This window comes from Cucurbita moschata, unplaced genomic scaffold (assembly GCF_002738365.1).
Source record: "Cucurbita moschata cultivar Rifu unplaced genomic scaffold, Cmos_1.0 Cmo_Scf00030, whole genome shotgun sequence".
In the NCBI taxonomy this organism is placed as follows: Eukaryota; Viridiplantae; Streptophyta; class Magnoliopsida; order Cucurbitales; family Cucurbitaceae; genus Cucurbita; species Cucurbita moschata.
The window spans coordinates 755,134-767,324 of NW_019268546.1; the positions used below are offsets into that span (position 1 = coordinate 755,134).

A 12,191-nucleotide genomic window follows, 5' to 3' on the forward strand; every position below is an offset into this window, starting at 1 on the left:
TTTTCCCCCCCCCCCCCCCTTTTTTTTTATCATAGAAAGAGACTAAAACCTAATTAAAATAAATTATTAAGAGAAAAATTAAAAAAAAAATACATAAAATTGAACTTTTTATTACAATAAAAATAATAGCTCAATGAAGCATACTCATAATAGCAAGAACAATGGCTCCCAATTCAAAAACATCTTCATCTCTCTTCTTCAATGGTGAATTTACTTTCTTCTCCTTGAACCCATTCTCACACGTCTCTGCCGCATCCATTACTGCACTGATCGCAACGTTAGCATCGTTATATCGCCTCAGCCTGTAATTCCTCATGGCTAATTTCACTGTCGAGATTGCATCAGAATAAAGCTCCAAGCAATCGACTAAACATAACTTAATAGATGAATCAAGGTTCTTGTTTCTTATTAACTCTGTGATGAAGTGGTACGTGTTGGTTACATTGCTGCAAACCAAGCCTATGGAGAGGAGACCGAGACGACGAAGATCAACATAATAGCTATGCTTTATGGCAAATTGTAGAGATGTTAAGCAAAAGTTAAAGGAGACGTTCGGATCTTGACGTACGATTTTGTTGCAAGTTTTGTGGATTAGAGGCGTGTCGGTGTTGGAGACGGATCGTGTGATGAGAAAATTGGAGAAGAAAAAGATGGAGAGGATGAAAAGGGAGAAAGGAGATATGGCCATTGGTGTTTGTTTCTTTGTTTTGTTTGCTCTATCAAAGGTGTTTTTATAGATGGAAATTACAATGTTGGAGACTTTTAAATAACAATAATAATAATAATAATAAAGAAAATAGGATTTTCTTTTTTAAAATTATTATATGATTAAATTATTTGTTCATGGGTGGAAATTACAATGTATTTTTTATTAGAACTAATTATGAAAACTAAAAACCTATTATTTATTTATATAAACTAAATTTTTTATATTAATTTATTTTATTTTGAATAAACTCAATTAATTAATCAAACTTAATTTTAAAAATTATCATAATTATAATAAATAAATATATATTTAATTTATTTAAAATCAACAGTATTTTGTCCTCTTTGGAGCTTTTCCTTTCGAGATTCCCTTCAAGATTTTTAAAACGAGTCTACTAAGGAGAAGTTTCCACACCCTTATGAAGAATGTTTCGTTCCTTCTTCAATCGACGTAGGATCTCACAATCCACCTCCTTCGGAGCCCAATATCCTCGCTGACACTCGTTCCTTTCACCAATCGATGTAGAATCTCTCAATCCATTGGTGAGAGGAATGAGTGCCAGTGTCCTCCGAAGGGAAGTGGATTGTGCGATCCCATATCGACTGGAGAGAAGAACGAAGAATTCTTTATAAGAGTGAGGAAATCTCTCCCTAGTAGCCGTGGGAAAACACAAAAGGAAAAGCAAAAAAAAAAAAAAAACAATATCTACCAACGGTGGACTTGATGATATATGCATTAACGAATTAATTAAACTATTAATTCTAGTTTGAACTAATAAAACATTTACCTTCCAACACCTTTCAATGGTCAAGAAATGTTGAGAAAGAGGGCACAGCAGAAATGGCAGAACAGAGTGAAATAGATATCAAAAGAACTGAATCAGAGGCTTCAAGATGCAACTACATTGATAGCCAGGAAACAAACCAGATTGCTTTCTGACACTTACTCAACAACAGCCACTAAATCACTTGCTTTGCAGAAGACATGCTTTGCATCTGTGCCTAAATCCACCTGTGAAATTGTTCATGCAACTGTTCAAATCCATACAGAAAAGCAGCCATATGCAAGACAAAATGCTGTCCTAATTTAACTAATACTGGAAATATTGTTCGATGTCTTTGGGTTGTGAGCCTAATATAAGTGTTTTTTATTTTGTTCTTGAAGAAGCTTTATGTAACAGCCCATCCGCATTGGCCCGTTACGTGTCGCTGTCAGTCTCACGGTTTTACAAAACGTCTACTAGGAAGAAGTTTTCACACCCTTATAAGGAATGTTTCGTTCCCCTCTCCAACGTGAGATCTCACAATCCACCTCCTTGAAGGCCCTGCATCCTCACTGGACATCGCTCGATGCCCGACTCTGATACATTTGTAACGGCCCAAACCCACTACTAGCAGATATTGTTTGCTTTGGCCCATTACATATCGACGTCAGCCTCATGGTTTTAAAACACGTCTACTAAGAAGAGATTTCTACACCCTATATAAAGAATACTTCGTTCCCCCCTCCAACAGACGTGGGATATCACTTGTAGTTAAAGGCTTGATTTGGTCTTTGTACTTTTGTTAAACGTAACGTTCTACGGTAACTACTAGTTTCAAAAGGAAAATCATGAACACTACTACGAAACTTCTTTAGTATAACTGCTGAAATGAACAAGAAATCTTCAAATTAATGTGACTTACCTCATAAGCACTTATGTCTGAGAAAAGAACCTGTACCACAAAAAAAAAGGTTGAAGCAAACATTTTGTTTTCGAGAAAAGTTGAGAACTGTAGGCAAAATGTTGCAGAATTCAACAATATCATTAGAAAATCAACAGAAAGTTGAATCCAAACCTTCTTTCCTTGCCCCAATTCCCCAGCATCAGCACCTGTAGAGAGGATCTGAAAAAGGATGCAAATTCAGCAGTAGAAAGAGCGTAAACAAACACGAAGAGAAGTAAGAAGCTTCGATCCATTTCCCATCTTATCGAAAAAGGAAGGAGTTTTGCTTACCTCTCCCGAAAGATAACGCTCGAATTTAACGGCTGACTTGGGCAATAGAACTCCTCCTGCTGATTTCTGTGACATAAAATGATTAAACTCTTTAACGAACTCAGTTGAGAAGGAACATTATAATTAGTCATTAGGAAAGTAGACTCCCGAACTTGTGCTCTTGGTCAATTCATTCTGTCAAAGAAAGATTCTAACCGAACATAATTGTAACGCCCCAAGCCAACCGCTAGTAAATATTATCCTCTTTGAGCTTTCCCTCAAGGTTTTTAAAACGCGTCTACTAGAGAGAGAGCCCTTATCTGCTAGGGAGAGGTTTCTAGCTCCCAACCGATAAGGCGAGGTTTTTCTACACCCTTATAAGGAATGTTTCATTCTTCTCTCCAACCGACGTGGGACCTCACAATCCACCCCTCTTGAGGGCCAGCATCCTCCTTAGCACACCCTCGATATCTGGCTCTGATACCATTTTTAACAGCTCAAGCCCACCGCGAGCAGATATTGTCCTCTTTGAGTTTTCCCTTTTGGCCTTTCCCTCAAGGTTTTAAAACGCGTACACGAGTCGTTTAATGTTTAGGCATTGACAATGATCCTTCCGCAGGTTCACCTACAGAAACCTGGTTATGACTTCTCCTTCCTCTAAATGATAAGGTTCAGTGGACTTCTCGTGACGTCGTGGGTAGCGAATCACCCACGTCGCTGCAATCCGAACACTTCACCAGACCATTCAATCGGTAGGAGCAACGGAAAGAAAAGTATCTAGATGAGTACCAATTTAGTTGCATAACTCTGAAAGACGCATTTTAAAACCTTGAGGGGAAGCTCGAAAGAGAAAGCCTAAAGAGGACAATATCTGTTAGCAGTGGATTTGAGCTGTTATAATAATACAATGTCGTTGACACATAGAACTATCTAGATTCTAAGTTCCTTATGCAATTTGAAATGCCAACGAAGGGAACTAAATATCAAAATTAAGCTATGGCACAAATCACTGTGAAAGTTCATGATAAAGAGACTTGAAAATTAAGTCACTCAGCTATTTAAAGTTCAAAAGTTTAAGTGTTCATGAGTGTAACATTCCCCAAAAGACCCTTTACTCTGTTTGAAAAAAAACAAAGTACATTCCTTGTTGTAGATTGGATGATGGAAAGACCAGCAAGCAACTTTATTAAGTTTACGAGGTAAAGGGTACAGTGAACTGTAATTGTGAAAAGGTTTGAGGACTGGGCAAAGAAGGTGATGGCTCTATAGATTCGTTCCCATGGTTCAATCCTTCCCAGTAAAACACAGCATGTTCGAATTCTAATCGCTTTTACGTGAGAAGGGGGAACCACCTTCTAAGCCAAAGTATTCCTCAATGACCACTAACACACTGACTCGAGCTTATTTAGGATTCCCCGATCCGGTAGCCCTCACCAAACAATGCATTTCCAAATTAATGCCACTACCATGGTTGTTTAAGTTATGACATGAAGGATATAATGGAAGCTACAAAGTCCTATTTCATTTCATCCTTTCAGGAACTTGAACAAGATATCACATAAGAACACGAAAGCAAAAAATGATTGAAGAACATGGCAAAGTTCATACCTCAGGAAGCTCCTCGAGCCGAATGAGGACTCTATCCCCTTGTGGAACAACCTACAGAGCCACAGTTACAAACGCAAAGCCATTAAACATAACGCCATTAACTCAAACCAGACCACTAATCGAAAAATCGAAGCCAAAATCTGCAAGGTTTCAATTCAAATCTCAATAGAAACCCCTGAAAATGGGAGAAGAGTTACAGACCTTGGCGGGTTCCAATTTCTTGGATACAGCGCGGACTTGAAGGGAAGTTCTACGAGTGCCTACACAGAATCAATGCGAACAAAAATCAACGACGAAAGAAAGAAGAAACTGGAATTGGGGTAGAGATAAGGGAAGAAGATAAGGAATTACTCTGCATTCTCTGATTCAAGAAAGTGCGTGAATCTATTTTGTTTACAAAGGGGTTCACAGTCAAGAACATTGACGCCATGGATAAAGGTTGTGAGCTAAACGGCGGTAAGTGAGCTCCGGTAAGTGCTGCAGAACCGGCGTTCGGAGAACCGTACCAGTGGAAGATGGGTTTCGAGCTGATGTGTATGTTATGATGATAGTGCGTCTAGAATGTTCCATAAAGAAAATAGTATTAATAATAGCGGTGTACATTCAACCCGACAACTCGGACCAAACCAACCCGAACCATAAGGATTGGGTTGGGTTGGATTAGCATTTCGGGTAGGAGGGTTGGGTTCATTTTTCTGAACCCGAATTGAATTGATTCGGTTTCGGGTTCATGGGCAAAACCTTAACACGAGAAAAATAAAATATATTAAAATTTTTTCCGTATTAATGGGTATGCCACAGTAGTACTGATGCTAGTCCGAAGACTCTCCTTCATTCAGGTGGACACTGCAATTATTCCTTGAGGCCGCCGCGGGACTACCATAGGAAAGCCCACCTCCTCTCGGGGATTTACAAAAAAATTTCCATTCTGATTTGAATACCTAAGACGTGATCCTCTCTTATTTTACTTGCACCGGTGCTCATGAAAAGCTTGGAGGTTGGCCCCTGTGGTTCTGGGGGGTCTGAGGTATGTGCTCTGTCCCAAAAATCTAATCCAAGCTAACTCCCAGGGCAGGCCACAACCGAAAGGTGCATTATACAAACTGAAATGGTTGAGACGCGACTCGAAGATCCCCTCTGAAAGTACGTGTACGTACATAAGCCTGACATCCCCATTGAATATGGTCCAATGAGGGTGTGCTCCCCCGGTCTCAGTTTGAGTTCTCTTTTGACAACCCTTTTGATATGATAGGCCCGATCACCTTCCCCCTATCCCTTTTTGAGTTCTCTTTCGACAACCCTTTTGATATGATAGGCCCGGTTACCTTCCCCTATCCCTTATGCCCGGTCACCTTCCCCCTATCCCTTATGTTTAGCAGTGGGATCCGAAAAAGAACGCAACTCCCATCCCAACCTAGACCACGTACACTCCTATTATTAATAGCTGCGGTAGCTAATTTAATAAAAATGTTTTTGTATTTTTAAAAATACTAATTTTAAAAAAGAAAATTTTACTCGTCCTGTCCGACAACCTCTGCAACAATTTGATCAATAAATCCCTTCGCTTCCTTTTTTCTTGCTCAATTTTGACTCCCCATCGCACCCTTTTTTCCCAACTAGGGTTTTCTTTTCTTCCCCACTGCCACATTTCTTTCCCCTTCCACTGTAAAGCAAACCCCCTTTTTCTTCCTTTTCTTTGTACAGTTATTGTTTGTGGCAATGATGATGAAGAAGCTCTGTTTGCTCAATTGCTTTGGTTTCTGTTCTGTTTTGCTTGCTGTTCTTGTTTCCTCCAAGTACCATGGTATGATTATTGCTTGATTTTCCTTTTTCTTGCCTGAATCTGACAATGTGATGGGTTTTGATTTGTTTGAGGTTGTGATTCATCTGTTTTGTGAATGGTGGTGTGTTTTGTTGTTTGTATTCAAGCTTGTTGAGAGTGGTCGTAGGGTTGGGCAGTTGCCCGTGAGATTAGTCTAGGTACGTGCAACCGGAGGCGTAATGTTTGAATTATTTGGTCTTTGTTTGGCAAATTCAGGTTGTTGCTTCCTAATGAATAACATAGTTGTGTGTGTTGGTGGATGAAAGCGGCACGTGGACTAATTTAGGGAATGATCGTGGGTTATAATCGAGGAATACTATCTCTATTGGTATGAGGTCTTTTGGGAAGCTCAAAGCAAAGCCATGAGAGCTTATGCTTAAAGTAGACCATATCATATCACTGTGGAGAGTCGTGTTCATCTAACATTGTGATTATAGTTTTCATTTCTTGAAGGAATTGATGTGACATCCTATATCGATTGAAGGAATTGATGCTCAAACGGTTGGAGAGGACGTTGAGCCCTGAAGGGGGGTGGACACCAAGTGGTGTGTCAGCGAGGACGCTGGACCTCGAAGGAGAGTGGATTGTGAGATCCCACATCGATTGGACAGAGGAATAAGTGAGAGGATGTTGAGCCCTGAAGGAGGGTGGACACCAAGTGGCGTGTCAGCGAGGACGCTGGACCTCGAATGAGAGTGGATTGTGAGATCCCACATCGATTGGAGAGAGGAATAAGTGAGAGGACGTTGAGCCCCGAAGGAGGGTGGACACCAAGTGGCGTGTCAGCGAGGACGCAGGACCTCGAAGGAGAGTGGATTGTGAGATCCCACATCGATTGGAGAGAGGAATAACTGCTAGCGAGAAAGCCTTCTAGCAGACGTGTTTTAAAACCTAGGAGGGAAGCCCATGAGAGAAAATTCTACTAGCAGTGGGCTTAAGCTTCAATGAGTAGGAGGGTGGAGCGGGGCATGATGCCGATGCCCTTTCGAGATAATGATTTTTTTTTGGAAGCTTTGTTTTGGCATTATGGGATGGGAGTTGGAGTTGGAGTGTGAGATCCCACATCGATTGGAGAGGAGAACGAAACATTCCTTATAAGGGTGTGGGCACCTCTTTCTTTTTTAGTAGACGACGATAATACGTAATGTATGAACTTGGGCTGTTACAGAAACATTTCCATTTCATTCTTCTTTTGGCTGGATGGATTTTATAGGTTATTCAGTTTGTTCTTCACTCTACAGGAAACCCAGCTAACGATCTTGTCGACATCATCAACAGAAACCGAACCGCTGCAAAGCTCTCTCGTCTAAGCGACAGTGCAGGTCTCGGGTGCATAGCGTTACAATTTGCCAACTTCTGCAAAGGAAACTGCACAAGCAACAACACAGTCAATTGCAATCCATCCTCAGACAACTTCACAGAAGTCTTCGCTCCAGATTGCGGTGTCGAGCTGCCAACTTTCGACACGATAACCAGTCACATTGTAGCTTGTCAACCTGAATATCTCGAGCCAACAGAGGCCTTCTCTCGAGCGCTCATTCCCGACAAGAAAACGCTATCCCTATTGTGGAACAAATCTCATACAGAGGTAGGGGTAGGAATGGTTGGGGTCCATAAAGGGCCATTCTTGTGGTGTGTTTTGTTCAGTAGTGGGAAGACAAATTCAACATTTGTTCTTGAAAATCATGGCTTGGGGATCAAACAAAAGAGAGGATGCTTCAGTGGAAGCAGCGTTGAATGCAGTAGAGCTCACTCCAATGGAGCTTTTTGGAACAATGTTGCCATTGTTATGATCTTTTTTATCATCTCTTCCAAGATTTGTTCTATTTCATTCACGGTGATGTAAAAAGTAGGGATTGATGACTGAAAATTTTGTTTCATATTGAAATATAAGAGTCAAGAGCCGATCTGAAAGAGTATTGTCAAATGAATACTTGAATATCAAAACGATTCGAGTAGTAGTCCTAAGAAATCAGTCTGAACTGCAAACCGAAGAGTACATGACCCTAAGTAGAGACGTCCATTAAATTTATGGAGCCGAGTGTCATAGTCGTACTTTTCAACCATCCAACATTGTGATCTTGACACGTTCATTCATAATATGACAATATCTACCACTCAAAAATGTGAATAGATTTGAAAATATTATTACTTAATGAAACCAGAAATAGAATTGGGATCGAAGGTTCAATCTTCATACCGATTAATACTATCAATCAAATCATAAAGAGAAAAATATTAACTGATTACTAATATCTAAGATATATTCTATAACTAATATATTTTTCAAATATCAACTGATTACGAATATCTTGAGAGTCCCATATTGGTTAATTTAGTGGAAGATCATAGGTTTATAAGCGAGGAATACTATTTCTATTGGTACGAGGTCTCTTGGGAAGTCCAAAGTAAAGTCACGAGAGCTTATGCTGGATAATATTATACCAATATGAAGAGTCGTGATTCCTAACATGGTATCAGAGTTATGCCCTAAACTTTAATAGAATCCTCAAATATCAACTAATATGGTATCAGAGTCATGCCCTGAACTTAGCCATGTTAATAGAATCGTCAAATATCGAATAAAAAAATTGTAAGCATGGAAGGTGTAGTTAGAAGTGAGTCCGAGCTTTGTGCATTTTTTTACTTTTTGTTGAATGCATGGTATTAATGGTTTTTTTGAAAATTGAAGAATTTTTTTAGAATAAAATTTTAAAGATTTTATTAAAAGTTTTTTAAGGATATAATTAAAATTGTAAAAGGATTAAAAAAAAAATGCAAAAATCGGATATTTTTATTAATTGCATAAGGACGTGAATAAATGTGATTTACCCAAAACGAATAGAAAATGCAATTACGAAGTTGGATGAGTTAGCGGGCGGTGCAGTTTACGGCAAGGATCAAAATTCAGTTCTCAGCCAATTTTTTCGCATTTTCTTTGGGACAAGCAACCGAAAAATCACACGGATCGAGAGGTAGGAGGAACAATCCGCCGATTTGCAGCATCAATTTTCGATTCGAATTCTGTAATTCAAATCGAACAATTTGGCATCAATGGCTGGCCTATCGCTCAAGTGCGGGGATTGTGGCGCTCTTTTGAGATCCGTAGAAGAAGCTCAAGAACACGCTGAACTCACTTCTCATTCCAACTTCTCTGAGTCCACTGAAGCTGTGCTTAATCTCATCTGCACTGCTTGCGGCAAGCCCTGCCGATCCAAGACGGTATGAATTCCGAGGCAGTTTCTTTGGATTTTATATCTAATTCATTTGCGTGCTTTGCTGGAATCTGTAATTGTGTTTAGTAGAAACACGTATTTTGAATCTTTTGTGGTATTTGGTGGAGTAGGAAAGTGATTTGCACACGAAAAGGACTGGCCACACTGAGTTTACTGATAAGACTTTGGAGGCTGCAAAACCAATAAGCTTGGAGGCCCCGAAGGTAGCTGCGGAGTCAGAAGATGGTGGGGATGCAAGTGCTAGCAAGTCTGAAGGTATAGAACAAGTCTTGCTATAATCAGTTCTTTAACTTTGCACTCATCAATGAATTGTGTGCTTGATGTTAAAGAAAGAACATATTTGCTGAAACGGACCCAGGTCTTGACAATTAGTGTCTAAGGTTAAATGGTGTAAAGGTTTGTGGCTGTCTGATGGATATCCATTTTGACAATGCCAGTTCTAGAGTTCAAGTTATTGAGAAAAAACGTCTCAGTTACACTGTCTCCAACTTGCTATTTCATGGGCAAAAACAGGACAATGAGTCCCGAAGTCACCTTTTCATTCACTATCCAATGGTATCTCAGAAATTACTTATTTTCTTTGTTCGGTGGACATCCTTATTAGGCAACGTAAGTTCTTAGGTTGTAATGTTAAATTGTTCCTTTCTGTAGTATTTTCCCTTGGTGGGTTCTTGATCACCAACGCTTCTTTCCTTCCTTCTTAGTTCCTGCCATTCATGGACCTAAGAAAGAAGCTCTAAGACAAAATAATGTAAAACTCAGTGAAAAACACCTTGGGGGTTTATCAATCAAAGGAAGAAACTGAATATGACCTCACTAACATCATTTTTTATAGGTTTTCATTCATAAGCGTTGCGTACAAATCTAGCCTTAACAGCGAACCTAGTGAACATGAAGTTAAACGATAAATATGCTAATTGATTTGACTTACCAACCTAAGAACTTAGATGCCCAACAGCTTACTTTTTCTTCCCACTTCTGCGGTGCATTTCATTTGATCAATGAAGTTGTATCTAATATAAAAATAAAAACAAGACACCTTTGTTCACACCACCACCATCATCTCCCTCTCTTCTCTGTATATCTCTCAAATTAGTTTACCCCCAGACCATGTACCTTCAAGTCAGTCGGCACCATGCATGAAAAATTTTCTATGAAGCTATCCTTTTACATACGATGGTCTATCATGAAAAAGGACATCTAACTAAAAAACCTAGTGTTATGCAAGGAGAAATTGGTATGAGAGGCCATGTGTGCAATCAAGCTGCATATTTGTTGTCTTTCTATTGGGTTACTGGTACTTTTTTCCCCTGGAGTGAACTAGTAACGTACTATTATTACTATTATTTCATTTGTATCCAGAAATGGTTGTGCCAGAGGTGAACAAGAGTATATTGGAGGAACTTGAAGCTATGGGTTTCCCAACAGCACGAGCAACCCGTGCACTTTATTATTCTGGTGAGATGTTTATAAAGTTGGAATGCAAGTTTCTTTTTATTTTCATTTCAAATTTCCTGTTAAATGATTCAATATAGCCTAACATAAGAATCTTTTTTCTTTTTTTTTTTTTTTTGTGGTAATTTAATATGGTCATATGCTTGGAGATTTTGTGTACAACCCATGCAATATTATTTCTTCAAAACTGAAGTATTGATAGTCGACTTATTGGAACTCTCTAGTAAACTAATATCTGATAGTCGACTCTTACTGGAATGTTTTATGAACCTCCTTTTGCAATATTCTTCCAACATAAGTAATACGATTTGGAGTAGCTTTTTGTAACTACTCCATTTAGGGTCGTTTGTATGCTTGTAGTGGGAGCGTGAATCACTGTCACTTTTTTGTTGTTGTCGTCGTCATCGTAGTTATGACTGGTTGAGGTGTGCTGATATATTTTTTTTTTGGATGATCTGTCTGTATTCTTTAATTTGTATTACTTCATTTTTTTTATTTGTGTTTCATGTCAATCAAATGAAGTTGGGTCGAGCGGTTGTTCAGTGAGATTAGTTGAGTTGTGCATACAAGCTGGCCCAGACACTTATCATTGTCAAAAAAAAAAAAGTCTCTAATAAAGTTAAGTTTCTCACTAAAAAGAGAGAATCAATCCGCTCATGTAGAAGTAAAAGGATTATGGAATCAAATTATCTTTCCTGATTGGAAAAATTGTAACCAAAGTGAAGATATTTTATACTTCTATGTTCCTATTACTTCCTTATGGATCTTTTGATAAGAAGCCCACTTTTTTTGAGAGAGATAAAAGTATATACACGGGCATACAAAAAAACCAGTCCTAAAAGGAGTTTTGTACTAACGAAAAATATGACTCCAATCTAAAAGAACAAGAGCTAACTGATAATTACAAAACTGTGCATGGTAAGTTCTTCTTGAAAAGGGCCTAAGCATGCTCCTCAAAGCATTAGTAGTGCTTTATTTTGGTTCTTTTTCCGCCTCATCTCATCCATCAGTTATGTAGACCATTTTCATGCATAATATTGGGATATTCAATTTAATATAACTATCATTTCTGTATCTATTAATTAACAAGCATTCGTTTCTCTCATATTAGGAAATGCAAGTCTGGAGGCTGCAGTCAATTGGGTAGTCGAACATGAGAATGATCCAGAGATAGATCAGATGCCTTTGGTATGACTTGCTGTTCATATTTTTTTTAATATTTTGTATCTTTGATTTTTCTCTTTATGTCTATTTTCCTTTACACATACAATACAATTTTTTTTTTATATAAGAAACTGTTCATTGATGTATGAAATTTACAAAAAAAAAAAAAAAAAAAAAAAAAAAAAAAAAAAAAAAAAAAAAAAAAAAAAAAAAAAAAAAAA

The 12,191-nt window shown here is 38.5% G+C and overlaps 4 protein-coding genes across 6 annotated transcripts in view; 2 read left to right on the plus strand and 2 right to left on the minus strand.

Annotated features, from left to right (window-relative positions):
- Window positions 1–123: 123 nt before the first annotated feature.
- On the minus strand, window positions 124–736 carry LOC111464420 (putative invertase inhibitor). Its single transcript, XM_023108621.1, has one exon. The coding sequence runs from the start codon at window positions 686–688 to the stop codon at window positions 131–133; it is 558 nt and encodes a 185-aa protein (XP_022964389.1). The 5' UTR covers window positions 689–736; the 3' UTR covers window positions 124–130.
- A 702-nt stretch (window positions 737–1,438) lies between these two features.
- On the minus strand, window positions 1,439–4,871 carry LOC111464422 (10 kDa chaperonin 1, chloroplastic-like). The gene is made up of 7 exons (XM_023108622.1): window positions 4,645–4,871; window positions 4,495–4,553; window positions 4,294–4,344; window positions 2,707–2,772; window positions 2,548–2,595; window positions 2,395–2,424; window positions 1,439–1,720 (listed from the first exon to the last, which is right to left on the minus strand). The coding sequence occupies exons 1-7, from the start codon at window positions 4,721–4,723 to the stop codon at window positions 1,652–1,654; spliced, it is 402 nt and encodes a 133-aa protein (XP_022964390.1). The 5' UTR covers window positions 4,724–4,871; the 3' UTR covers window positions 1,439–1,651.
- Window positions 4,872–5,842: 971 nt separating this feature from the next.
- On the plus strand, window positions 5,843–8,034 carry LOC111464418. Of its 2 annotated transcripts, none has more exons than XM_023108618.1 (2): window positions 5,843–6,097; window positions 7,357–8,034. In XM_023108618.1, exons 1-2 carry the CDS (start codon window positions 6,013–6,015, stop codon window positions 7,959–7,961), a joined length of 690 nt encoding a protein of 229 aa, XP_022964386.1. In that variant the 5' UTR covers window positions 5,843–6,012; the 3' UTR covers window positions 7,962–8,034. The 2 variants fall into 2 exon arrangements, with proteins under 2 accessions (XP_022964386.1, XP_022964387.1); XM_023108619.1 differs by having other exon boundaries at window positions 6,012–6,097; window positions 7,338–8,034.
- Window positions 8,035–8,946: 912 nt separating this feature from the next.
- Window positions 8,947–12,191, plus strand: part of LOC111464540 (chromatin assembly factor 1 subunit A) — a 9,545-nt gene continuing 6,300 nt past the window's right edge. For both annotated transcript variants that reach the window (XM_023108777.1, XM_023108776.1), the window contains exons 1-4: window positions 8,947–9,337; window positions 9,462–9,606; window positions 10,714–10,809; window positions 11,918–11,994. In XM_023108777.1, the coding sequence (XP_022964545.1) occupies window positions 9,170–9,337; window positions 9,462–9,606; window positions 10,714–10,809; window positions 11,918–11,994 (486 nt within the window). In that variant the 5' untranslated portion in view covers window positions 8,947–9,169. The remainder of the gene's footprint in view (window positions 9,338–9,461; window positions 9,607–10,713; window positions 10,810–11,917; window positions 11,995–12,191) is intronic.